This window comes from Passer domesticus, chromosome 3 (assembly GCF_036417665.1).
Source record: "Passer domesticus isolate bPasDom1 chromosome 3, bPasDom1.hap1, whole genome shotgun sequence".
Classification (NCBI taxonomy): domain Eukaryota; kingdom Metazoa; phylum Chordata; class Aves; order Passeriformes; family Passeridae; genus Passer; species Passer domesticus.
In genome coordinates this window covers 108309909-108337487 of record NC_087476.1, presented here as the reverse complement: position 1 = coordinate 108337487, position 27579 = coordinate 108309909, and the positions used below count along the sequence as shown (strand labels likewise).

At 39.7% G+C, this 27579-nt stretch overlaps 1 protein-coding gene and 1 long non-coding RNA gene across 4 annotated transcripts in view; one reads left to right on the top strand and one right to left on the bottom strand.

The window, feature by feature from the left end:
• Positions 1-5: 5 nt before the first annotated feature.
• On the top strand, positions 6-23071 carry ACTR2 (actin related protein 2). Of its 2 annotated transcripts, XM_064414932.1 has the most exons (10): positions 6-175; positions 5761-5871; positions 8688-8702; positions 10740-10955; positions 14550-14622; positions 16465-16601; positions 17391-17540; positions 18222-18367; positions 18767-18899; positions 20034-23071. In XM_064414932.1, exons 1-10 carry the CDS (start codon positions 128-130, stop codon positions 20202-20204), a joined length of 1200 nt encoding a protein of 399 aa, XP_064271002.1. In that variant the 5' UTR covers positions 6-127; the 3' UTR covers positions 20205-23071. The 2 variants fall into 2 exon arrangements, with proteins under 2 accessions (XP_064271002.1, XP_064271003.1); XM_064414933.1 differs by lacking the exon at positions 8688-8702.
• Positions 10951-27579, bottom strand: part of LOC135297419 (uncharacterized) — a 33130-nt gene continuing 16501 nt past the window's right edge. The window contains exons 2-3 of one of the 2 annotated variants that reach the window (XR_010359436.1): positions 24477-24619; positions 10951-12110 (exon numbers count right to left, since the gene is read on the bottom strand). This is a non-coding gene — a long non-coding RNA (uncharacterized LOC135297419). The remainder of the gene's footprint in view (positions 12111-24476; positions 24620-27579) is intronic. The other variant, XR_010359435.1, reaches the window with a different exon arrangement.

Sequence of the window (27579 nt, the reverse complement as noted above, 5' to 3'; positions counted from 1 at the left end):
GACGGCTTCCGGCGTGCGCGCGCGGCGGGCGGCGCGCTCGGGGGGCCCGGCGGAGGTCGGGGCGGTGCTGCTGTCGCGGTCGGTGTCGGTCCCGGTCCCGGTGCGGAGCCGCGTCGGTGTCGCAGCGATGGACACGCTGGGCAGGAAGGTGGTGGTGTGCGACAACGGCACCGGGGTGAGTCTCCGCGGGCGGCGGCGGGAGCCGCCCTGCTGCCGGGGCGGAGGGGAAGGGGAAGCCGGGTGACTCCCCCCGGAGCCGGCCCGGCTTCCTGCCGGCACCGCCCGCGGGCCGCGCCCGCCCGGCCCTGCGGCCGCCGCCGCGCCCGGCCGCCATCCCGGCGCGGCCGCGGAATGAATGGGCGGGGGGGCCTGGGCCTCGGCCCGGCGTCCCCGGGCTCCCGAGCCGGGGCCGCCGCCGCGGCTCTGCCGTGCCCGCTCTGCCGTGCCCGCCCCCAGCCCGCGGCGTTCGCGTTTCACCGTCAATAGCCTGATTGCTCTACGTGACCTGAGCGCGTCTCCCCGCAGCAACGCGCCTTTAGAGGAAAATGCCGATTTTTAAAAATTCTGAATGAGCGCATTATGCATTGAGCAATCAGGATGTGTCCTGTGTCTGCAGGATTATTCGTTTAGAGAAATATTTGTGGGGTTTTTGTTTGATTTTTTTTTTGGCAGCTGCTGTTCAAATAGAGCATCATCCTTTCCTTAATACCTCTCTGATCTGCCACGTACGTCCAAATTGGCAATTTTAATGAAAGGTTTTCTCCCCATCCTTTCCATCTTTTCTGGCTCCCTAAGCGTGCCGGCACCCGCTGGAAATCCATCCTTTTGTCAGGCTGTGAGGCACCTTGGCAGGAAGTGAAAAAGATACCATTTTAAAGCAGGAAGAGATCAGATGCTATCGGTGGATATTTCCCCTTGGTAATTTTTTTTAGCAGTCTAGTGTTTCCCCTAGTAAAGCAATATTATGTGGAGAGTTACCTTAACTGGTGCTGCATTAAGATCTCTTGAATGGCAAAAATAACAAAGTGTTTTTTTTTTTAATAGGGATACTTGCAATAAATATTTTTTAAATAAGTCTAGGAAAGAATAGTTGAGAGAAAGGATTATTTTATTATTTTATTTATTTTATTTTATAATTTTATTTTATTAGAGATTCAGCATCCTAAATTAGAAGGTTTTTCAATTAGCATCTGAAATTGTTATAATGGTTCAGGAAGAAGAACATCATATTTGGTTGTTCAGGGATTTGACAGTTCTGATATCTTCGTTAAGCCTCATATAGCAAAAATTATCTTTAATGGGGCTGGAGTTCAGAGCCTTTGGGCAGTTTTTGCACTATCATTTAGAAAAAGGAAAGAAGAAGAGATAGCATTTTCTTGTTACAAAGGGGTATGGAAGCTGCTTTATGGTTTGCTTGTTTTTGGTTTGAGTTTTCTTTTTGTTGTTCTTTTTTCTTTAATATTCCTACTGGGAGGCCCAGATTAAAAAAAAATAAAATTAATATTAATTCAGAGCCTCCACTGGTGTGGTCCTTTATATGGCAATAATCACTGAGTTGTAAAATGTTTAGTGTATTGGTGGTGACAGCAGTGTTGTGCCTTGGCTGGTCTCAGGTGTGACATGGGATAAAAGTGATTTTTCCAACCAGATTTCCCAAGGTGGGTGTGTCACACACGTTTCTTTACAACCTGGCTATCTGTGTGTGCTGTGAATTCCAGAGACATCTTGGATCCATGCAGTTTTTCCCTTGGTGAGTTGGACCAGCCGGATATAAATAACCACAAGAGTGGAAGGTGGAAGGTGCCTTCATGGTGCAAGAGGAGGGGCCTGTGTCACTTCAGCTGGTGTGGTTTTGGGTTGTGCTTCACTTTTGGGCAGAACAATGTGTGTCTGGAAGCCACAGAGCTCCTGGGTGGGAGAGCGGAGTGTCAGAAGTAATTGTGAAATCCATCAACTCAAAATGTTCACATTGATTTGGGATAATTGAAGAAGGATTGCGATAACTAAGCTGGACAAAAATTCAATTCAGTAAAACTTCTGAGTCTCAATTGCATGTTGAGGTATCAAGTAGTTCTATATTGTCAAACCAGTATTTTGATAATAATATTTTGCCTATGTGACAAGAGATGTCTTATTTTAGATTTATTTCTAATATCTCACACTTAAAAGCATGATTGAAATGAAATCTCTTTCCAGGTGTCAGAAAACTTATAGATAAGAAATGGAGGATATCTTGGGAAAAATCAGGTGAATTTTTAACGGTAGGCTTGTCCTTGAAATTTACTGTTCTTGTTAGGCAGCAGCCTATCTTTGAGGAAGAGGTGAGTGACTCGAAGGAAGTTCTTGCAGCATGTGGTGTGGGAGGCAGGCAATGGCACCTCAAAGGTCTGCCGTGTTAGAGGTGGATGTTCTTATTGTTAGAGGCCAAACAGAAAGTTACTTATTGGCCTGTGAAATTGCTGTAACTGTATTTAGGGTTTTTGTTTGAGCGTTCCATCAGTGGAAAGGATCAAGCAGGAGATCTGATAAGAATATTATATTCATTTTAAAACCAGTCACGTGACCTGTTCGCAAGCTTCCTCATTCTTTTAGTTTGAAAGAACACTTATACATGCAAGTTCTTAGTGTTTGATGACTCAGTAGGAAGTGAAAGACTCGGTATAAACCACAGTGAAATGGAGAAGAAACTATATATGGTAAAAATTGTTACATACATGGTCTTGCACAGAGGCAGGCTAAATAGCTGTTCTTAGCACATTCTGAATGTATAGCAAATGTGTGCAAAAACAAATGATGATGAAGTTCTTGCAGAAATGGGTAGATTCAGGGAGTGCTTGTGTTACTGTTGGAAACATGATCATTACACTGAAATTGTTCAATAATTGGTTTGAGGGGTGTGCGTGGCAAGAGGTGGAAGAGAAACAAGTGCACTGTACTTAAATTAGAGAGTTTCAAACTGAGAGTGGCAGAACAGTGAGTGTTTAATGTTGAGCCTTAGAAAAGAGAAGCTGTTCCAGATTACTGCAGTGCATAATGTTTACTTGAAGATTTTGAAGAATTTTCTATAAGGGATAGGAGGGAAAGGTTTCTTATGTTTCATGTACCTCTTCAAAAAATCTAACAGAGTCCAAAGTCTGTTATTATACAGATCTGTGCATTTTCCTGTTGGTGGTTTTACTGAGCCTGTTTCTTCAGCCATGCTAGGCAATGCTAGGTGATCACAAACCTACTGTACCAGCTGAATATCCAGGATAGTGTCAGGGAGAATACTACAGTGGGGATGTCCACATTGATGGGGAAGCTGACAAAGAAGGCTCACTTGTTCTTCCCCGTATTTTTATGTAGACTGGAAGGGGAAATTTCAAATTTGAAGGCAAGTTAAAATTTTTTACTTTCTGTCTATGGCAGAGTCTATCAAACTTTGTAAAATGTAATTTTTAAGGCTCTCTGTTCTGGCCAGAAAGAGGTGGGAAACAGACTCTCAATGTCCAAGCTTATTCTTGCTCATTGTAGTTTGCACCAATTAAATCTGGTTTTCATTATGTTTTAGGCTGGTTGGAGAAATGACAGTCTGTTTTAAAAACCTAGAATTTGTTAATTTCCTGGGAAGATGCATCAAGATCTTAATGCAAAAAGAGGCTGGAAGTTACTATTCATATCAAATAGTAAGAATTTTTGTGGTTTTGTAGGTCAGCAGTTTTTAGGTCAGTATAGTTGTATGTGATTCTGAGAGGTGTTTTAAAGGTTGGCCAAGAGACGCTGATTTTTGTGAAGTAGTTGTTTTGCTTGCATACATCAGGGTTGCTATATAAATAATGGGCATTTAAAAATTTGAGTAGTGGAGCTTCTTGAGGGGGTGTTCCAGGAGTTTAAGTTGTAAAGATTTATTGAGATATTCCTTATACTGTTACTTCTGAAATACTGGTGTATTCAGGTATGCAATCCAGAAGTGCTTGTGGCTGCTCTTTGCTTTCTCATAGCAGCACTGCATTCTTGAATGCACAGATTAGATCTATACAACTCCTAGGCAGGTCTGGCCTTAGTGTAACCAAAAGAATTGATAAATAATTGCCTTTGCAGAGTATTCTGGGTTTGAAGTAGAATGAGTGAAAGGAGTTGTGTACACAGTGTCATTCTTCAGGTATTCCAAACAGCTCTGCCTTTGGAGGGCAAGCACTGAAGGAGTGAAAGAAACTAGGGTCACCAAAAAAACAAAATAAAAATCCTTTCTCCCCTCTGTTACCCCAGCCTTAATTAAAATATCTGTTGCTTTTGTCTGTAACTGGCTCTCTAAATTTCTTTCCACAACAGGTGCCCTTTTTTACTGCAGTAAGGTGAATAATTACGAGCAACAGCACAAGTGACTTTTCGTGTTACCGTTAGTGTAATGACAGAATTCCTCTGAGCTGCAATTAGCTGTACTCTTTGCTGGGATAATTGTTCCAGTGGCATTCTTCAGACCTTGCTTCAGAAAACTCGGCGAATATTTGGAAAATTCTAGCAGATGGCTTTTAATACAACCTGCAGTGGATAATTACAGTTTGGGACAGGGTCCCAAGGAGTCTGAATTGCCTGTTCTTGGAGGTTCCCAGCAGCCAGCTGGTCCAAGCTCTGAGCAAGCTGCTCACAATTCAGCGGTGACTGGTTTGAGCCCAGCGTTGGATGAGACAGTTCCTGAGGTTCCTTCCAACCCGAGGGCTCCCAGAGTGCTGGGTTACTGCTGCTGCACCTCAATGCTTAGGTGATTTTGGAGATGAAAATGTTAATATATTGAGCTATATTAACATGAAAATGGCATGTTAATATAGCTCAATATGCGAACCATGCATCAGAAGAGGAGTCGTCTCTGTATGAGCTGCAGGCAGAACAGTAGAGTGTGATACATGAAAGTACCCTGTGAAAATAGGATAGCTGAAGAGCACAACTTGCTGATCCCCACGAACTAAACTTCTTGCTGGCACATTTAAAGTTCACATTTTACAACTGAACTTCCTCTATTGACTATATATTTTTTATTGTTCAGTAAATGGTCGTTGTTTTCTTAGTGTGTATACCATCTTGGAACCCAGTGATATATAGCTTCCTTTTGTATATATTTGGGAAATAAACACTCTTTCAGATCGTCCTGTTTGGTGTGAACTGCCATCATCTAAGGTTTTGGTTGTGCTGTTGGTTCTAGAAGTGCTTGCAGCAGACTTTATCCTTAGAAAAGCCTCAAAATTACAAAACTCTGAGAAATCCATCTGAATTGCTGGTTCACATTTGAGCACTTCTTACAAGAGTACGAAACTTAAATTCACAAGCTTTTGGGGCTTTTTCTGGTGTGTAATTCATTATGTTACCATGTGCTCTAATTGGAGACGTGATTTAATTAGGTTTCATTGGGTACTCATTATAAGGTGATCCATTACAAAATTACAGATTTCAGGTTGCTAGAGGACTTTCTTAATAGAGTGGCAGGAAACCCAAATTCAGACACTAGACTCTTTTCCACCTTGCAGTGTACCTATTCATTTTAAACTGCTTCTCAAAAATCTGATAGTCTTGATTCAGAAAACATTCCAGAAATTTATTTACTCAGTTTTAAAAATCTAAGCATCATCTAAAATGTGTAAAATTGATTTGAAAGTATAAATTAAATTTGTTTCCAGTGGGGCACATGCTCTTAAATTTGGACTTGTAATTTTTTATTCCAAACCAGGTTTCTGTTTGCAAACACAAGTAATGCATATTCTAATAAAATTATTTCTTCCTTTTCAGTTTGTGAAATGTGGCTATGCTGGCTCAAATTTTCCTGAGCACATTTTTCCAGCTTTGGTTGGCAGACCCATTATAAGATCAACTGCTAAAGTAGGAAACATTGAAATCAAGGTAAATGTTTTGATTGTTATTTCTTTCTGAGAGTTAAAAATATTTAGGGCAGCTTTTGATGTGTGTAATGTTTGGAAATGTTTTTTCCTTAACTCCCTTTTATGCTGTTTCAGTATCTCTTGATTCATTTCTGTATTGGATTTTAGCCTGTCACAAACTACAAAGTTAAGAAGAGGGTAATCTAAAGCATTGGAGGCCTTCAGATAGTACACCTGAGGAGGCAGCAGGTAGGGCTTGAGTGGTTCTGGGCAAAAAGGGGCTCCAAATGCCAATAATGCAAATGGTGTCAAGATCAGAAGGCAGAAATCAGACAGAAGTGACTGACTGTCACCAAGCTGTCGTGTGGGATTTTGAGACAGTGCTGAAGAAGTGCTGGAGCTTCCAGGTTTTTCTGTATGATTTGCTTTCTACTCAGAGCTGATCATCTGTGATCTTGTATGAGATGTTTAACCTTGGCTGTGTTTGCGTTTCATTGTTTCTATGGTTTTTGTTTTCCTTTTGCTGTTGATGGACATAGGTGTTCAGGCTGCTTTGTCTTGGGGCATTATTCCAAGACATGGGGGGAGAACCACTGTTGCAGAATTCATTTTCTGAAGTCCAGGGAGCTATAATTTTTCACTTATTTTGTAATTAGAGAGTAACACTTCAAATGTTATTAGTTGCTTCTGCTGTATAGGCTTCAATAATGTCTTGGCCCTGCTGTGGTCACATCCTCCCTTCTTGCTTCTAGCCACACAATTCTCACCTTGTGCTGGTCATGCTGTTGTGCAGACGTGTTATGGGCTGCTTTAGTGAGCTGATCCAGCAGAAATAGAGGGATTTCTTGGTCAGGTAAAGTAATGACTGCCTTACTAGACCATGGTGCAAACTCCAGTTGGAGAGTGAGGGAGAAGCAGGAGGCAATGCAGAGCTGTAGAAGTGCCCACTTAGGCCAGTGAAGGTTAAGTAGGACCACACATATATGGGATTTCAGTTTTGCTTTCCTTACTTGTTCTGAGCAGCGGTTTAGGGAGAGGAAAAAAAATCAGTCCAGTCTTGTTCCTTATTTTCAGAACCCTGTAGTTGACAAGGAGAACTTGAGTTGTCGGGTTTCTGCTTCTGCCTGTGAAATGGTTGTAGTATCAGCAGAAGGCCATACAAGGAAGTCAAAAGGCTGAAAGATGCTAGAGCTTCCCAAAATGTGATTGTGGGTTTGTCTCATTACTATCTCCATAGTGCTTTACCTTGTATCAGCTGGGACAATTTGTTTTGGGGATAGAGATCTTTCCCTTTCACGGTAAAGAGGGTTTGTTTGTAAGGAGACAGAAAACATAATCCTTTCTCTAGTAAGATTTGTGGAGAGGTATTTCTTTGGGTATCTTCTTGAACTTAATGTCTCCTTAAAGGAGTCTCCTTAAAGGAGGTCCTGGTAAAATTTTATTAAATTATGCAGTGATTTATGAGTCTAAACTCCTCCCATAAGTTTCTTGCATGAAATCTCACTGTTGAAGTCATGTTTTCCTTCTAGCCTGTCCCATCAGCTTTGGTATCTTCTGATTATCTGATAATTTAATATTGTTGCAGATAACAGTGGTACATTGAAAAGATAGAATGTAGAAGTTGGTAATTGCTATGAGATCAACAAAAGAACCTGTAAATTATCATCTTGCATGCATTGCTGGTCTTCTGCTTAAGCACAGATCATGTGGGTGTATTTCAAAGAGTATAAACTGTGTCTAGATTTTCTAGTAGTTTTATCATTTGCCTATAACAGCTTGTCACCCTTTCTTAAGGAAGCAGTGTATCAAGAGAAGAAATCTCTGCCACAGGCACTTTGGGTATCCCAGTAGGATAATACAGTAGAAAGACTTGATAAATGTGAGTGCTGTTTTTCTTCGTGAGAGTCTTGCAGATTTCCTAAAAAAATGTATTTTAGCAGATGAGTTTTATGCCAAAATTTAATTCTAGGATATGCTGTGAGTTCTTCTGGGATAAGTTTAAAACTGAGTAAAGGAAGCTGGCAAGGAATTATCAGTTTAACTTTTCAAAACTATTCAGGAAAACTATGCTCCTGTGGAATTCAGAAACCCTGTGAAAGGAGCCTGGAAGCTGATCAAAACAGTGATTATCATCCATTGAGTTACCAATTTCAAGTTGCTTTGACCGCATTTTCCTTATGGATTCTCATTTCAGCTAGCAGCAGGGATATAGTTTTTTTTCCTACTCAGGAATTCAGTTGTTACTGGGATTATTTTGCTTAAAATTGCAGCTAAATCCAGAAGCATAGATGTTGCTGTTGGCTTTTATTGACTTACTAGTCTGCAGCAGGTTTGGGGGTATTAATAAGTCAGTACTAAGGAGAAGTTTTCAGTTCTTGGATATATTAAGTGGATTTTTAAAATAAAGTTTAAATTTAGCAATTATCAAAGCTAGTTATGGTCAATTAGACCATAGAGTCTACTCTGCGTAGAGTCTTGTCTAGTTCAGATATACACCTAGCCCAGGGTAAAACTCCACTGTTACAGAATATTTATACACAGAATCCTATTTATGAGAGATAGGCAGATACACTGATCTTGCTTGCAGTCTAGGAAGCCTAAACATGACTTGCCAGTGACGTGTAGCAATAGTTTCCTTCAAAGAGAGAGTTTAATCTGATGTCCTGATAATGTTAGTTTGGCCCTAACTAAACTAACTCAGATCATTTCCTGCTGTACATGCATCTCTTTTCAGCCTAATTCTACTGTGTACTTAAAATAATTTGAGAATTTAATTTAGGCCTTTTCTGACTTTCTTGCTTCTACCTTTTCTTCACCTTTCTTGACCTGTTGAAGTAGAATAACAAAATGATGGTAAGTGAGGTGCCCCTGTGCTTTTTGTTTACCATTTTTGCTTGATGAGACCTAGTAGCTGTTATGTTTTTTTAAATGCTATTCATTGTTTTGTCTTGTCTTACATTTTACATTTAAATACACACTTATTTTGAACATTGTTCATTGCTTTGGTTTACTGGCAACTAATTAATGAGAATATTTTATGTATTGCTTTTAAATGCTACGTAACCTGTAGTTTTGCAAGATGCAAGAATAACATTGAAAGATGAACGTGAACTCAGCATCTTTAACAGTAGAAATTGCTCTGTTTAACATAACCAACCACGAGTTTGAAGAAATGTTCAGATTTCAGTTAGACAGATATTACTGAGTACTGAAGTGGTGGAAATACTGGATGCCACAATACTGACTCCTCTCTGCAAATTTGATTGTGTTGTCCTTCTTCCTCCTCAACTGCCAAGTGTACGTGTTTGTTAGTGTGCTAGTGCTGATGTTCTTGAGAGAGAACAATTGTTCTGCCCTTTAGCTTTGTTTTAAAAGGATGTGAAAGTTTTGTGCAACTTTCGCTTTGCACCTTTGAATAGCGGCTTTTCCTGGGCTGTGTCCTGTTGGGCAGCTTGGAGCCTCAAAGAGCAGTGCACAAACAAGGCTTTTGATTCTTCTCACTGGTGGAGTTTGTGTTGTCTTAAATTCTTGTGAGTAATGTGGCTACATGGTGGAGTTCTCATAGTATGGTTTCACCAGAGTGCTTTGGATTTAAAGTGTTGGAGTCTTGACTTCTGTCTTCTGTACAGTCAAGAGCTGAAGCGTGATCTGCTGTGCAAGGGATAACAAATAAAACCTTGTCAGGGAGAGGGGTGAAAGAGGAATGGTTTCACTTAAACTATTTTCAATTAACTTCCTTTTTATATAGTCAACAGCAACTGCTTAGATTACTTCTAAAATAGGCATATAAACCCCATGCCAGTTTTTTTTCTTTTGCATCTTTTTGTTCCCTGGCATTGAATAGTAGGTTGAGTAACTCTCACTTCCACTGTGCCACGGCAACTGCAAACTGTCGTGGCATATGTTTGGATGAAGCAGCTGGCTTGTCTTCTTTTTTTTTTCCCTCCCAATTAATATTATTATGGACACAGAGTTAATGGTACCTAGAAATATATTCTTGCAGCCTAAGTACAAGTGAGTCAGTTCAGGCTTCTTTAGAAAAGTATGGGATACAATGAGGAGCAAAGATAAGATGTTACTGTGCATACTTCCTGTGGGAAATACGTGGGAAAGGAGAAGATGTGATGCTACTAATTTGAATGTGCAATGTTTGCATAACTAACGTTAATAAACAGATTGCTTAATCAGTGTGAAATGACTATACAAATTGCATTAGTTGGTTGTGTTTGTGCAAGAATGCATTACTGGGGTTTCTGGCTTGGGACTTCTGGCAAGGAACAGACGAGGTTATATTTTATATTCAGATGTGTCTCTTCACACCCTATTGACACAGGCAATATGTAAACCATTGTTTCTTTTAATGTCTGGTGTGGAATTTATAATCTCTTATTTGCTTTTGCTCCTGTTCGGTATGCTTATTCACCACTCATTATTCCTTTTTTGGTATTGTGCACAGAAATTTGCAACATGCATGGAAAAATATTCTGCCAATCCCACCTACTACCCTTATGTGCTGTTTTGCATCTTGGCTCTTAGAAATTAGTATTTGGTAAAATAATTTTGAAGGTGTCAGTGGAGAAACATCTGTACTTAAAAAGTCTTTGTAGTCTCTAGCTCTGACAGGGTTTATTGGTTTCTTTAAGGTTAATTGAAAAAATGAAATAATAATGTTTATTTTGGAAAAGCTGTGGGATGGGTAAGAGCCAAATTTAAATATTACATGAAATATATTCTACTTCTCTCCTAAGTACCTGCAAGTGATTCAAAAATGTGGGCATTGTTTAAGAATACATTGAACACAGTCTGAAGCAGTTCACTGTCATTCTTGAGGAGTTTGATGTTTAGAAAACTTTGTAAACACTGACATGTTTTTGTATTAAAATTTTACAGGATCTGATGGTTGGTGATGAAGCCAGTGAATTGCGATCAATGCTGGAAGTGAATTATCCGATGGAGAACGGCATAGTTCGAAACTGGGATGATATGAAGCACCTTTGGGATTACACGTTTGGACCAGAAAAACTTAATATTGACACAAAAAATTGTAAAATACTACTCACAGAGCCTCCCATGAATCCGACTAAAAATAGGGAGAAGATTGTGGAGGTATGTGTGTCTAGTAAGAGCTGATGTGCAGTCATTGGAGCACTGCTAAGAGATTCCTTGTTCCAGCAACACACAGTGACTGTCTGAAGCAAAGCAGTTCTGTTCTCTAACCAAAACCCGTTCTCAGCCATAGGCATGAATGCTACTGTGCTTAAATTCAAACCAGCTGATCTCATTCACAAGCTGTAAGCAGGCTTCTTGTCTCAAGCATTAATAGCAGCATTAAAAAACAGAATTGGAAATACATGTCTGTCTTCACATACCCAGGATACGTTGATTACTAGCTGTTGGATGAATGTTAATTACTTTAAATGACTTGGACTTGTATAAGCTAGTAATGCAGAGGAGATTGGAGCTAGATGATGCTTACCAGATGGAGCAGTGTTGGAGGTAGTTGAGACGAAGGTGTGATGATGATCAATGCACCGATCTTTAATTAGTGCAAGGGATTATCAATGAAAGCCTTCTAAGAAGGAAAGCCTGGTTCTTGCATCCTCAATCTCAGAGTGCTGCCCTGGGTGATCCAAGCTCCAGCTGAGCCTTATATTCAATGTAGGTTGTCAGGTATATATTGTTTAGCTCCTCTACCTGTGATGAAGACTCAGGTTTGAAGAGCAGTAATGTTTGATGAGAACAGGATGCTTAGTTTTCTGTTTTGTTGAATTTTTTTCTCATAAGCATCATAGGTATTTTCAATTCGTATAAGTTTGAATATCAAAGCTTGTATATGTATATTTCCCCAAAATCGTTCCTTAGTCTGTTAAGAATTTACATTTATCAGCACTGTTCCTTTGAAATAATTTTGATGTCACAGCTACAGTGCTGCTTTCTGTAACTTGGCAGTGAATACATTTGCACTAATCCTTTCTTTCAGTGACCAGGGAGCAAATGAAATCTAGCAAAGTTGGGAAAACTTAAGTGAAAAATAAATCAGACTGTGCAATCTAATTTTTTTTTTTTAGCAATTGTGGACGTAAAGGTCCTGTGACCTAAGTATCAGGTAATGCAGCACTAGTAATATGTATATCAGCCAGCTATGGTGTGATAGGCAGAGCAGGTTATTCTGGGTGGCCTCCATGTAGCAGGAATGGCTATTTCCTGTCCAGGCTTCTTTGCTTTTCAGTTGTCAGCAATAGTGTTATTGTTTCTGTTTTCCTGGTAAATACAAAAAGATAGATTTTAGTTATTCTTGTGCCTAGTAATTTTATACCAAAAATTCAGGAGTCTAGTATGGCCTCTGAATTCTGATAGAATATTTGCATTGCTCCATTTGCCTTTTTAACAGTACCCCAGAGACCACAGATACTTAATCTTGCAAGATGCAAGAATAATATTGAAAGATCATGATGCAGAAGATTAGTGAGAACTAGAATCCATGTTTGTAAATTTAAATTTGAGTTACACAGAAGCATCATGTTTTTAATAGAACACGATGTTATGAGAACTTGGAATATTTAGTTTAACTGCAATATATTTATACTCCTTCCATTTTTGACGTGGCCTCCTCCTTTCCAGGAAGGCGAGCCCAGTATGAGGCAGAGGACTGAATGAAGATACTTCCTAAAGCCTGCAGTAAATATAATAATGTCTCTGCATTTTGGGACACAGTGCAGTAGCATTTTAGAAGAAAAGCTTAGTCATCTGGACCATATACAGATGATAGATAATTATATATGCTGTCCTTCATTCTGTTTCCAGTAATTCTCTCTCCTCATTTGATCACTTTGTCAGGCCCACCTGCAGTAGCAAGGCAGCAAGTGTTCACATGTCAGCTATATTGTAAAATAAATGTTTAAAAAGTGCTTCTCCTTTCATAGCACGTAAAAGACTCGGGTTGCTCCTCAGCTTAATGGAGTGTTTACTGTTTGTCTTTATCTGCTGCACTCTCATTGTGTAACACCCTCAGAAGCAGCCAGACTGTAGTGGCAAATCAAGAATGTGCAGAGATGCTCGAGCACAGTCACTTCCATCTAAACCAACCTAGAATTCCTTATATTTTTTTCCCAGTTTTTAATGTTTTCCGTACCCAGTTAGAATATCACTTTGTAAGTAATCAAAAATCTGCTGTTATGTGAAGAAGAATCTTTTCAGGGAAACATATTGCTCAGTATTTATATCTCAAGATTTATTAACATACATGCCCTGTGTCAAGGCATTTTCCATGTCAAATAAAGTAATGCAGAGGAGAATGCATTTCTTTTTTCTTGGAAGAAAGAATGACAACACCCCCAAAGGTTATAAAAGGTTTTGTAGAAGTCTTTGGGGTTTGGTACATGTGAAGGCAGTAACTAGTGCCATTTGAATATTGATTTTATTGTGTGAAGGTAATTAGATATGAATTAGGTATGAAGATAAACTTAGATTTTTTCCTACATTATTTTTTGGATTTAATAAGCACTCAGGTTGTTTGAAAATATCCATTGGAATAGTGTTGGATTTAGACAATGACTACTCAAAGGGGATCTATTTTGAGTTGCTGTCCTTTCAACTGTTCCCTTTCTCTTCCTTTTCACACTGTTCTAACGGAGGAGGTTCTTTAAATAGTTCAGAATTCTAAAATTGTCAGGCATCAGCTTTTTTTCTTCAAAAATATTTAGATATCTTTTACTTGGGCTGTGGGAGCACTTAGGATTCAATCAGTTTCTAATCCTAGAAGTTGCAGAAGGGTTCTGAAGGCTGCAGGGTAGTAAAAGCAAAGCTTCTGTATGTGTTGGAATAATCAGAGTTCACCCATTTTTCCTGGTAAAGCTTATTGAGGGGAAAACTGCTGTACAGCATGATTTGTTTACTTGGCCTTTTCTTGTGTTTAGGAAGAAGACAAGATCCTATAAACTCTACATACTTTAATCTTGTCCTGCTTCTTAACTGAAACTAGTTCAGTGGTTAGGGAAACCTAGTGTACAAGACAAGGCGTTACTTTTCCTGTCTCAGTATGAAAGCTGCAAACCTGCAGTCTTCTTTGTAGTGGATTTTACACTAAATTTAAAAGTTTGTCATTGGTTGTCCTTAAAAGAAGGGAAGAAGGTGGTCCAGAACCAGAGAGCAAACTGAGATACTGGGCTCCTTGTAGATTAAGATATGAAGGAGTCTGGTCTTTATTTGACATAGTGTACAGTTGTATAAAGTCTGTATGGCTTAATGTGAAGAATGAAAATTGCCTGAACTTTGTTTTAAAGCATACACGTTAAACAAACATTTTATTCCCAAGTCACACTTCAGTAATGAACTGCTTGGCTGGTCTACAAGTACTGCCTCCCACTCATTCAGCACTTTGGAAAAGTGAAAATTTGTGTAAAGCTGCAAAAATTGATGTGTGGGTTTCTTGTATTTGCTTTTGTTGCTTAATGGATGTGGAATTTTTCACCTGGCTTGTCTGGTGTGAACAGGTAAGATATGGAACTGAATGTACTTCTTACTGTCCCAAAGCACATAGGTTTCTAATGTTCCTGTGGAATCTGTGTGATGAAAATTCTTGGGAAGTGTTTTTGATTAGTGAAAATGCAAAATTCTAGAAATACAGTTTTCAAACACCAATAAAATTTCTTTGAGGCATTTGGCCTGTTTTAGAAGCTGATTTTTGCCTTGATCTTACAGGTTATGTTTGAGACGTACCAGTTTTCTGGGGTGTATGTAGCCATCCAGGCTGTTCTTACTCTGTATGCTCAAGGTAGGCAAAATTAACCTCAAATTTCTTTTGTTTTGTGTTACTGAGCCAAAGTACTAACGTGGCGTCACTGTGTCTTGAGCTTAATTCCATGCTGTTCTCTAAGGAAGCGCAGTTCTGACTGACAGCTTGCTTTTTGTTTTGAGGAAGTGTTGTTAGATACCACTGTTAGTGTTATTTTAATGGACAAATGCAAAAACCTGGTTCCTCAAAACTCTTAATCTTTCAGAGTGTAATTATTTTGCCTTTGGCATCAAGTCTTAATGGCTACTTTGGATTTTCTGAAAAAGGAAGAACTTTTTACTGTGAGAGAGTAATTTCAGGAAGGTGATCATGTGACTTTTGCACTATTTTCGGGGGGGGGGGGGGGGAAGTTGAGTCTTTTGCTGTAGATAAACTAAATTGAAATGGTCCTTAGCCTGAGCAGAAAATTATGGATTGACTGAATTCAATGGAAATTCTACCATCAACTTCAGTCCATCTAGGATTTTAAGAAGTTACTCAAGCACATCAGTTCTAATACTATGACTCCTTGCATCTGTTTGTGGGTGACTTGGTGTATTGAGCTGTCACATAGCAGGACAACACAGTCCACGTCCTTTAATGTGACACTGTAGTGTCTCTGTCCAGGACCAAAAGCAGTGGGGTACTGGAAGGGTGGCTCTGCCATGCAAGTCATTATTTACTTGAACCAAAACCACTTTTGCAAATTTGAGTGTTAATTTTATTTGCTGCAATCTGTGCTATTATTTTTTTCCCTTTGGTTTTCTTTGGTTTGATTCCTTACAAATATTTATTTAACTGACATCTACAGTCTTAAATTCTGCTGTAATTGTACATGTACCTTACTGTATAGTGCTCAATTACTGTGAATAACACAATGTGAGACAACTTAGGGCAGTCTGCAGTGTTTCTACATACCAGCATGTAAAACAAAGCTGAAGACCTTCTAAGATGTAAAAATCAAGGGGCATATAAATCAAACATTTGCTTTTGAAAATTAAAAAAAATCCTATGAAACATCCTACTTATTTATATCACTTCAAAGATTAAAGTAGTGGCTAAAGTTATATAGAGATGTGCCTCATTTCAGTGCACCACACTTCTAAGGCCTGTTCTCAAAATATGGTTTCTTGTTTTAGATAGCTTGTGAGAAACTATAAAACTGTTTTCTGATCAACTTTCGTCATTGATTTTTGCCTCCTAAGTATAAAAACTTCTGTTTCTACATGTTTGTGATATCTGTTTTGTATAGCTTAGAATTTAATAGTTTGTGGTAAACTTTTTTTCATGAGAGTTGATTTTTTTTTTTAGTATAAGAAAGTGGATGTCATTCAACCTAATGCCACTTGTGTGAGGAAATATTAAGCATGTGCTGTGTAGTCCAAATATTTTCTACCTTACAAAAGTATGTGGTTTTTTGAATACCAGTAAAAATCACTAAGTCCTAATAATTCCACAAGGTAAACTTGTGGCTTGAATATCTCTAGATTTCTTCATATTTCAGAAATTAATATAAGATTACACAACTGAATCTGTGGAGGAATTTGTGCTCCAATAAGCATTTAATGAGCACAGATACTCCCTTTAACTAGAATGCAATTTAAGATGTCAAAATGCCACATAAAATTGTGAGCAGTAGAGTTCTAAGCATCTAGGTAAAAGTAATACTTTAAAAAAAATGAAAGCATTTGTTACTATGAAAACCTGAAGTTTAATATGTACTGATGACTGGGGGAAGAAAGGTTATATCAGTTTACAGTGAAAAACATATCTTAAACTTGCTGCTGTTCTGCTGTGTTTATGAAAGTGCAATAAAAGTTGTGTTTCCCCTCGTTCTTTTAGGTTTGTTGACTGGTGTTGTCGTGGACTCTGGGGATGGGGTGACTCACATCTGCCCAGTTTATGAAGGTTTCTCCCTCCCTCACCTCACGAGACGGTTAGATATCGCTGGGAGGGATATCACTAGGTACCTCATTAAGGTAAGCTGGGAGGGAAGAGGGTTTAAGGTTGAGGTGGTACCTGTGGTATGTTGGTTCAAGTCAAAATCCCTTGGCAGCAAGAAACCACTGTGTATTTTCCCTTTATTATTCATGTTAATTACATTAAGAACTCCTGTATTCTCTGTGTTACTTCAGTCTATTCTTACTGTGTTTCCTCATCTAAATCACATGTGATGATATTGATGTTATTCAGAGACATCACATTTTCTTAGTGGCAGTCTTGTGGGAAGGGAATTTATTCCATATTTGGGAAGGAAAAGCTTGAAAGTTGGCTTTCTCAATACCTAAAGTGAAAGCTAAATTGTATTCTCTCAGCTCTACTCATCTGTTTTCAGAAAGACTTTCTTGCAGTGTGGAAAATAGTGTAGTGATTCTTCCCTGATTATTAAATAAGAGAGCATGTTTGATAGACAATTCATTTGTTTGCGCATTTTAAATATAAGCAACATTGACAAATCTTATGTTTAAACTGGAATACAGGAATGTTCTGAAGTGAAGTTCTAAAGATAAGAATTATTTTGGGTTTTTTTAATTTGTCTTTGTTCTGGTTATGCTGAAAATTGTAATGATGGAGAAAATTTCCCATTTGGAGTAACTCTGCTGCTTTTCTGGGGATAATGGATACACTGGGACGGATTTCTCTTAATACCCAAATTTGCCACTAAAAAAGGGAGGTGAACAGAGATATGTGTGTAAATGTACTGCCTCTCTACTGAGAGATCTGGACTGTTCCTCTCATTTCCTGCTAACCTGCTGTGCTCCCTCCAGCTCCTCTTGCTGCGAGGTTATGCTTTCAACCATTCTGCTGATTTTGAGACGGTTCGCATGATCAAGGAGAAGTTGTGTTACGTGGGATACAACATTGAACAGGAGCAGAAGCTGGCACTAGAGACCACAGTTCTAGTTGAATCCTACACGGTGAGTGTCTCAAGACAGCTCTCCTTTGTCCTAAACTTCCCAGGTTTAAATTCAGGTAGCATTTAGCTTTCACAGTTTTTCTTGGCAGTAGCTCACCTCTCAGCCTGTAGAATTAAATTAATTGGTTCTGGGAAAGTCTTCTACAGGCTTTTTTCTTTTCATATTTTCTTTAAATCTTTGTACTCACTTTTGTCATTGTAGATCTTTGAAATTTTAATATTATACTACAGGAATTTGTAGAGAAAGTGGACTTTAGCATATGAAATTGTTTCAGCTTCATCCATGCAGCAGTAAGACATGAGACTGATATCTGGTGTCAGGAAAGGTGAACTCGCTCGTAGTGAAAACTTTGTGATCACAGTTGGAAAAATTTGCAGAAAAAGCATAATTCTTGCTGTAAGACAATTTTAAAAATTGATACTAGGAGTTGGTTTTGCAAGGAAATACTTGGTAGCTCAGTATCGATGTGTCTGGTCCCTGATGTCCCCAAGTGAATTGCAGAGTGATTAAAGAATTTGTATATTCTTTCAGTACTACTGAATGACTTCTTGCAGTGCTGACAATTATCAACAATTTCCTGTGTTAAAACATTTGGGAGCAATGTAGGTCATTTCCTCTTGCTTTCTTTTAGCATTCAAGTGGCTAAAAGTAGTCTTTTTGATGGTGTTGTTTCTTCCCTAGCTCCCAGATGGCAGGATTATCAAAGTTGGTGGAGAACGGTTTGAGGCACCGGAGGCTCTCTTCCAGCCTCACTTAATCAATGTTGAAGGGGTTGGTGTGGCTGAACTGCTGTTCAACACCATCCAGGCTGCTGACATTGATACCAGGTACGAGCAGAACATTTAAAATCCTTGGTCTGGGTGCAGGGGTGATGAGGAACTATCTTCAAAGTAACAGCTTTTGCTTTAGACACTAATGTGTGCTCCTGGGAGAATGGTGTATGCTGGGAATGGGGCTCAGGCTAAGCTTTTGGAGCTTAACCAGTTGTCTGGAAACTATTTCAGAAGAATGAGCAAAGATAAAATCTTGAAAGCGTGATTTTTTTTTTATTTCTGCTTTCTGGGAGACCATGAGCAAGTCTGCTAAAATTGTGCAGTCCGTCTTTGCATAGTGACTGTTTTTTAGATTTGTATTTACTCCCCTGTCTGTACAGGTACCTACTGGTCCCTTTACCAGGTACAGAGTAAACTGTACAACACTACAAAGACTATTTTTTTTTGAGTCAGGTCTGAATTCTACAAGCACATTGTGCTGTCTGGAGGCTCCACCATGTACCCTGGGCTGCCTTCACGACTGGAGCGGGAACTGAAACAGCTCTACCTGGAACGAGTTCTGAAAGGAGACGTGGAGAAGCTCTCGGTGGGTCTGGGCTGGCTGCTGCAGCCGGGGGGCGCAGAGGCTTCCCCCGAGTCCCCGCTAGAGGGAACCAGGGGGACAGGAATGACCGAGGCTGCGGGTGGCCCTGCCCGCAGCTTGCGAAATGCTGTCCCTCCTTCCTCGCACCCTGCCTTTGCTTTGTACATACTTGCAGTGAAGTTACCTTCTAGACCCTGCTGGTAGCAAGTAATTCCTGAAGTCTTGGGAAAATTGGCTGATAAATACCAGGACACAAATTGTAAAGTTGGTTAAAGAAAGCTAAGGAGTTTCTGTGCTTTCAAGTTGTCATTGAATAAAAAAAAAATATTTTTTTTAATCTGTGAAATTTTTTGTTCATATTACAAGTGAAATACTCGAAAGTGAGAGAGGCTAGAGCTCTAACACAGTTTCAGGTGGAGTAAGTTTCCCTTTTCCATTTGTTACTGTGATAAGCAGGCAACAGCCACACGTGTTACAGAGGTAACAGTGTGTTGTACTGAAAATTCCTTTGAGTGGGGTTTCTAATGGTGAACTGAATTGAACTTCCCTGGTTCTTAATACAGTGTTCTCTGAAGGTCTTCTGTGGAATGACTCAATTGTACAGAATGTTTTACATCTGAGGCAGTATTTCAGTCATAGCTCTGTAGTCTCTTTGTAGCTCTTAAAGTTAGAGCTTTAGCACTGAAGAAGTTAAGGGAATATTAGTTAGTTAAGCTGGTTTAGATTGTGTAAATTGATGTAATTCTAAAATATTTGTGATTTGGTGATCTCGTAACTTCTGATAATTTCAGCCATCAAAGATTAGGAATTACTTCACTTTTAATAGTGTTCTTGAAATGCAAAAATTTGGTCTCTTAATTTTCTGTCAGTATTCTGAATCCTGGCTTTTTTGTTGATATACTGAAAGTACAGTTTTTGGGCAAGTGTCAGTAGCTATGTATAATTTCCAGTGCAGTGTCATTATTTTACTTCAGTTATGTAAGCTGGAAGCTCACACCCTGTGTTAACACTTCAGTTTTTTAGTTGCATTTTTGTCACCAGAGAGTTTCCATTTCATTGTTCTGGTTGAAAGCCCAATTTTATTTTGCACAGCTTTGTTTCAAGAATCCTAGTAACGATTTCTTTTCTTCCTCTCAGAAATTTAAGATCCGAATCGAAGATCCCCCTCGTCGGAAGCACATGGTGTTTCTGGGGGGTGCTGTTCTAGCAGACATCATGAAAGACAAAGACAACTTCTGGATGACCCGACAAGAATACCAAGAAAAGGGAGTGCGTGTGCTGGAGAAGCTTGGTGTGACTGTTCGATAAATCCCAAAGCTTGTTCCCATCACATGTCTAAAGCTTTTTTCTTTCATTGCCAATCTCTGAACTCACTCAGCTACATGCTTTGGAAGGGCCTGTCTGTGGCCTTTTGACCCAAACGTCAGGTTTTGTTCTGGTTTCTTGGGGTAGCTTTTGTTAAATGTTTCTTAATGTGGCTAAATTTGACTATTAAATTTGACCACTTCCCTGCAAACAAAACGGAGCAAGAGCAGCCTGTCTACTTCATTGTTCCCTCCCAGTAGGCAATTGGGTAATTCTGGTAGGCTTTTTCTTCTGGGTTTATTGCTGTAGTCCTGCTAGCTTTTGTCTCTAGTTCACAAAGGGTTGTGTGCCTTTTTTAGCATAAGAAAACCTTTACACAAGAGTTTTTACTATTGGATCATTGTGGTGGTTATCTTTGCATTTTATGCCTCACTCTACATTAAGTTTGGGGTTTTTTTTTTTCTTTTCTGCATCTAGGAATTTTGATTAAACATTGTTAAAAACTAGTTGAAGTAGCTGGAATGACTTTAACGCACTGTTTTGATGTAATGTGGTTTCATATGCACTGCTGCCTAAACTGGCTTCTGAGATGGTTCATCCTTCAAGGTGGTGGTGGGGCCTTCAGACTGTATTTCTTTAAGTGGGAATGTACAGTTGCCACAAATGGAGAAACACCTGATGTCCTGGCAAGTGTACATTTGTGGCCTTAGGTGTCTTTTTTCTGGAGAGAGGAGACAGGTTTGAGCTGTGTTTCTTTTTTGTTAAGGGACAGATGGGGGGTCAGCCTGACCAAAAATGCCTCTTTTTATAACTAAATTTTGGTACCATGTTGTCTCAGCATAGGAACCAAGAATGTTAAATTAACTATTCTGTAATTGTTGAAGAAACTTAAGATATGCTGAGACAGGAGCCTCTGAACTTATTGAACAGATTTAATACTTTCAGAAATGCTTGTGAAAATTGTAGCTATAAATATTTAAAGCCCCAGAACTAAGTTTTAAAAAGTCTGATGTTTAAAGTGCTTGTATGTACATCAGAAGCACTTCCATTAAACTTTACAAGTATATTAACCTAGTGCCAAGTAGTTACTGCAAATGAATATTTCAATGACCAATGTTTATTGCAGCAAGCAGATATTTATAAACAACCAGTGGCAGTAGGTTATAAAGAATGACTTATGTTTGTTCCAGTTAAGAATAATATTGGAATAGAAGATATTGGTTGGTAAATATCCACAATTCATTTTATCCAGTCTTGATTTTTGATACTTAACATGGGATGGGGAAGGAAGTGAAAATCAGTGATGAAAATGCTGTTTCCAGAAAGTACATTAAAGCTGAGTTGTTCTAAAAAATAGAAATTGTCACTAGTAATTATCAGCCACCTTCTTTGAATATAGTGTTTTTTTCCTATAGCAGACTGGTAACTATTGTTGCAATAAAATCTGCCTTACATTAAGCATAGCAAAAACTGCTTGCATACAAATGCTAGCTAGACTTAGTTCTCCTTTGCTTTCCATAGAAATATTATATTACTTCTTACTGGTTTTTGAAGCCTACCATAACATTTAAAGATAAGGAAGTCAAGATCTGCTCTTGACTTCCAAACCTTGGAATGTATGAGAGATGCTTTCATATACTTGCCATTTGTCTACATCTTTACATTAATAATTGACCCCAGAAACATGGAAATATTAAACTCCCTTGGACTCTTAAAATGTGCTTCCTTTCTAAATTGAGCAGACTGCTTCCTTTGGCTGAGCGAGCCAAAGGGGCAGAAACCATGTCTGCATTTCTTTAATAACAAGACAGTCACTAAAGCATTGCTAGTAATGACCATTTAATTATAGGTGGGTGGGGTTTTTTGCAGCTATATTTACTCTTAACTTGAACAATACAAATTTACAGGCATGCCGGTCGTGCCTCAGTGCATGCACTTAAGCAGTTACTAGATTTTTGGGGACATGAATGTAAGGGGTACTCTGAATTCCTGTAGTCTTCTAAACATTTAATACACAAGACTTAAAAATGCTGTGGGCTTGCTTTAGAGCTATGATTTCTCATGTGACTGTCTCTGGGCTTTTCAGACAGTATTGGGAATCATGGAAATAAACCAAAGAATGACTTAAAAACTTTTTTTAAATGACAATCTGTCATGTGGTTTTTCAAATCTAGACCTTGACCCTGCAACCCCTTTTCTAAACCATCTTCTCCCCTGTCCACTGGCTTCAGTGAGGTTATGTGCATGTTTGAGTAAAGGTTTTGGAATTTGGCCCCTTCACTAGAGAACTTCACAGCACCATGAGTAATAAATGTCAGTTGATTGTGCAGTATCTTGGGTTTCCATGGAAACCATGTATATATTAAAAAAAGAAACTAGCATTTTAAATTAACTGTGATCATGGATTCAGAGGAACACATTTGTAATCCAAATACTGAATGGGGTGTTCCAGTTGTGCTCAGTGTGGTTCTCCATGTATGTGTTTGCACACACAAGAGTGTTGTGTGTGTGTTCTCTCAGCTGACAGCTTCAATACTGCTATGAAAGCAATCTGGTTTTAAAGTTTTTTTGAAGACCAAATAACTTGAATTGTATTTGCAAAATGCTTTAGCTCCTTTAAAATTAGAATAGAAGATGCCGCATCAGTTGTAAGTTTTTTGAGAACATCCTATTTTTAATGTTAAGCTGCTTCAAACCCTCCCCTCCCCCAGTGTTCTAGGATGTTAACCAATGTAACACAGATGGCTTTTTATACAGTTCTGAATAATGTTAACACACAACACTGGTTGAGACCATGAATGGAAATAAACATCTATTTAAATTGACAGGTCTTTTCAATACAAAAATAAAATCAGATTTTTTTCAAAGTAGATTATGTTTGCTTTGTTTCCTTTGGGAAATCACAGTTCTGTCAGTTTTTCTCTAACTTAACTTCCATCACAAAACCATCATGAGCTGCTTTTGCTGAGGAAATCTGACATGACAAAATAACACATTGTCTACTGATTGCTGTCATACTCCATCCTTTAGCCAATACTCCACTCCCTCCATCCTTTTCTTTAAAAAGAAAAAAAATCCTTATCCTTGGACAGGAATCTTTTTCTAGTTCAACCTCCATACTGCAAAATGGGGAGGGCCCTCCACTTGCATTGACCTCAGCCTCAGCTAAGCTCAGAAGCCATATAATGATGCCCTGTTTAGGAAAAGTCTCCTTGGCATTGTGACTTCATGTTCTATTTCACCTGCATCCCTGATTTTAACTGATAGAAAAAGTGCATGTGGGGTTGACCTTTTGTATTTAGAAGGACTTGGGTGGATTAGTGATCCACCACTCACAGTGCATTTATTTGGCTTTTGAAATGAACTCAACCAGCTTCTTCCCCCAGCTCATTGCACATGCTGGGCTGGAGGAATGTTCCCCAGGCATCTTGTTCCTGGTAGGATAATGGCTTTGCTTTTCTTAGATGGAGCCACTATGTGCAGTTTGGCTCTGGATGCATCTGCCTCAGTGGCTGGGTCAAACACTTGTCATCTTAGGGACAGATGCAGATAGACAGGATTTTAATAGGAAAAAAAAAAAAGTAAGGCCACCTTTAACCCCAAACTTGTGTTTCATCACTGTGCATTCTTGGGAAAAAATAAATACATCTGGCTGTACCTCTGCTCAGTACTAATTCATGGTCCCTGCTCCTCCCCTTTCGCTTGTTTTGCCTGACATGGCTTTTGTGTGGACAGGACTAAATACAGCTCAGTCGACATTTGCTAGTCAACTTTTTCAATAGTGAATTCCTCCCTGTGGGCACTTCAGCTATTTTCCACAAACAAGTGCCATTAGCTGTTCCAAAACTGTGGAAGATCTAGTTTCTAGAATGTAGTTTGTTGTTTGAAGTGGGGGTTTGCTTGTTTGGTTTGGTGTGGAGTTTTGAGGGGTTTTTTTTCTTTTTTCTTTTTTTTGTCTTGTTTTGGTTTTTTTAATCCAAGTATATCTGCTCCTACATTCTAACTAAGGATGGTATTAGGGAAAATGGATTTGTATTTTTTCAGCAAGTATTTCAGCTAAAATTTTGCTTTATTTGGGCCCTGCTATGTCATGCTTGTTCCTTCCTGTTGGGTTGGTTTGTTGTCCTGGTGCTGTAAGCCATTGCAACTTTGCCATTATAGGCCTCAAGAAAAAATCCCTTCCATGCAGAACAGGCTGCTGATTTGCTTCTTACCTTCACTGCATTACAACATTAAAAGAGCTCTTTAATAACATCCTCCATGTAACTTGCTTACCTTCCTGTAAGCTGGTGCTGCAGCCCATTGAACCAACTAACAGCTGCACAAGATTTCTGTGCACATCTGATTATTGCCCAAACAGCTGGGAGAAGAGCTTCTTGCCTTCTTTGTGCCCCATGCAGAATTCTGTTGTGGTGCTGCTGGAAAAAGGAGAAGTTCAGAGAGGAGAGGCAGCATGGGGCTTTCTCAATTGGTTTATTTGGGATTTTTTTTTAAATTTTGTTTTTCCTTTTGAAAGCAACCTTAACACTGAAGATTAGGGAAACAGTTTCTGTTCTGGGTCATGAATAGAGCATATTAAGAGTTTTAGCAGATACTTGGGATGGTACTAAGGGCCATCTTCAGCTGCAGAACTTATGTTCCTTCACAAACATTTTTTAAAAAGTTATTATTAAATAACCCTCTGTTCCCAAAGCCTAGGAGTAGTAATTAAACTGTAGCTGGAGGAATAATGACAGATATGGGCCCCTTGCCTACATCTTTTAATCTCTGCACCCATCTCCCATCTGGTTTGTGTTTGCCCTAAAGCCTAAGTGGTTTCAAGATCTTCCTCTTGCATGCATGTTCTCACCACGTGCCCATTTTACATCTCACCAGGCATTTTAACGAATTAATTAATTGCCAGTTGTTGGCCTCAGTGCAAGTAGATCCTGTAAGTCCTGACTACCATCAGGCACTTTTCTTAGCACAGCAGCACTTTTGGGGGCTACTCCAAATTGAAACCTTTGTGTTGGCCTGGAACTTTCTGTTCTAAACCACTCTGTGCAACCCTGATTTTGGCTTTGCCTGCCAAAGCAGGAAAAGCAAGGGTGGCATTAAGGACATGAAAGGCAGTATTTCGGGAAGGACCCAACCACATAATCTCCCTGGAATATTTTAGGGTTTTCCTGTTGTAGTGGGTATTGGCATAAATCATGTGGGACAAGCCCAGTAAGAGCAGGTGGGATTTATGTTAGCACCTGTAATAACTGGTAGATTTGTCCCCTCTAAAGTCTTCTTGTAAGAGAGGTATTAGGGCTTCTAATAGCATTACTAGGTAATAACCTGGAACATGAGCCTTTGAAATGTGGTCACTGCTGGAATCCACGTAGTGCCATGTGAGAACAAAGTGCAGTAATGATAATTGCTCATTATCTAATTATACAAGAACTTACAGCCCCAGAGGGTGAAAACTAATTAAATGGTTATCCACTCTTAAAATGGCAACAAAAAACTGAGGAAAATTCGTTCTTTTGGCTCTTATTCCATTGCTGTCAGCAAAGTCACGTGTTCCTTGAGAAGTGAATGAGACTGTCTAGGATGGACAGAGTTCTCTCCATCCTGTTGCAGGGATTGAGGCAAGAAGCTTACTTTCAAGACAGTCTGCTTAGTCAAAAGTAAGCACCTCAACTTTTAAGCTACAGCTCAGAATGCAGGAGGATTCATTGACTGAGGTTATCCAGGAAGGCAGCTGGTGCTGGCCTTCAGAGCAGTATGGGTCACCTTTTATGTTTGCTTGTGCAGAATTTTAAAGATAAAATAACCATACCACTTGGTCTGTTGGTGTGGATGTTGTTTTAGGGGCAGGCCTTGGTTTTATCCCATACTGAAGCATGCTTCTTCCCTTCTTCCTCCTAGGAAAAGTAGCTGCCTGCCAAAAAAAGTGGTGGCATTTCCCTGTGATTCAAGACCCTGCAGTTTTTGCTCCAGCAGTAGTAGACCTTTGTAAAAGCCCTTATCCTGCCAAATGCAACAATGATTAGCACTTCAGGCCCTAATTTAAATTTTCTAAGAAATACCAGACAGCCCCTACCTCATCTTGAGCCTCGTGCCTTCCTTTGGAGCCCTCCTTCCTGCCTCTCGGCATTCATATGCTACTGCTGTCCTGGCAAAACACCAAGCCCCTCACTGCTTAAACCAGGGTCCCCCAAATACAAAGGACATGCCAGCCTTTCCAGGGCCAACAGTGCTGACCTGCTGTTCTTGAGGTGCTGGAGTGAGAGCAAGGCAGACAGCAGGCAGGGCTCAGCAGGACCACACACTTCAGCTTCTATCGCAGTGGTGCTCCAGCAAGCAACAGGTGCTGAGCTTCTGTGGGATTTGGAAATGCAGCGTTCCCCTGCCTGTCCTGCCTGTGTAACCCTATACTGTAGGCATTCTCAAAGCAGGCTGTAAAACACACCTGCGTGGTCATGGTGCTCCCTGGTAGCTCACAGCTCACACCTGGGACACAGAGGCAGAGACTGGTTTAGAGCTTTGTAGCAGCAAGATACAAAGTCCAGATATGTACCCCACCAGAAAAGCCCCCTTTAGTGTAACCACCAAACATGAGAAGCAGAATTTCTGCCCTTTCCAGAGCCTTGTATTAACAATTTTAATCAGAAAAGCATAATTTGTATTAGGAATGAAGTTTCAGTGAGTGCAGCAACACCCAGGCGGTTTCTGGGGAGCAGCTGATGCACTCTTGTCCACATTCTCGCAGTTACAGGGGTGTGTATGTTTTTGGGCTGCCACAGATTGCAGAGCTGCTAGCTGGATGTCTTACATATTCAAACTATCTTTTTCCCTGCTTTCCCAAAAAGCATAGTGCAAGGTTCTGCTGTTCAATGCGGGGGGTACTAACTTGGGAGGTAGGTTGGCCCCTTGTAAATCAGAATACTTGCTATTTCTGGAGGTTTCCTTAAGAAGTAGAGTGGGTCAGAAGGAAGTGACTCCTTATTTTTTTAATTACCCATCCCCCCGACATTGTAACACAGTTGCTGCTTTCAAGAATATGCATGGTCTGTTTTCTTCAGACTATTGGCTCATCTGGTAAAATAATTAGCTGTTAGGCAGACAGAGGGAAAGGATCACATCTGCACAAGACAGGAAGACTGGGACAGTAGAAAGGGGAAAAAAATTCCCTGCTTGAATCACAGCTGCCCACCATGCATAGTAACAGAGCTTGCCAAGAATATTCAAATTGATTTAGGAAGAAAAGCTGAGGAAACCGTTTAACCCCAGCCTGCTTGGATCTGTGACAGTATCTCCATGGGCTGCTCTGCTTCCAGTTTGGGCTGAAAGAAAGGTTTTCAAGCTGCCTGTTTCCCCAACAAGCCTTCCTGTGTCCCCCTTCCTCTTC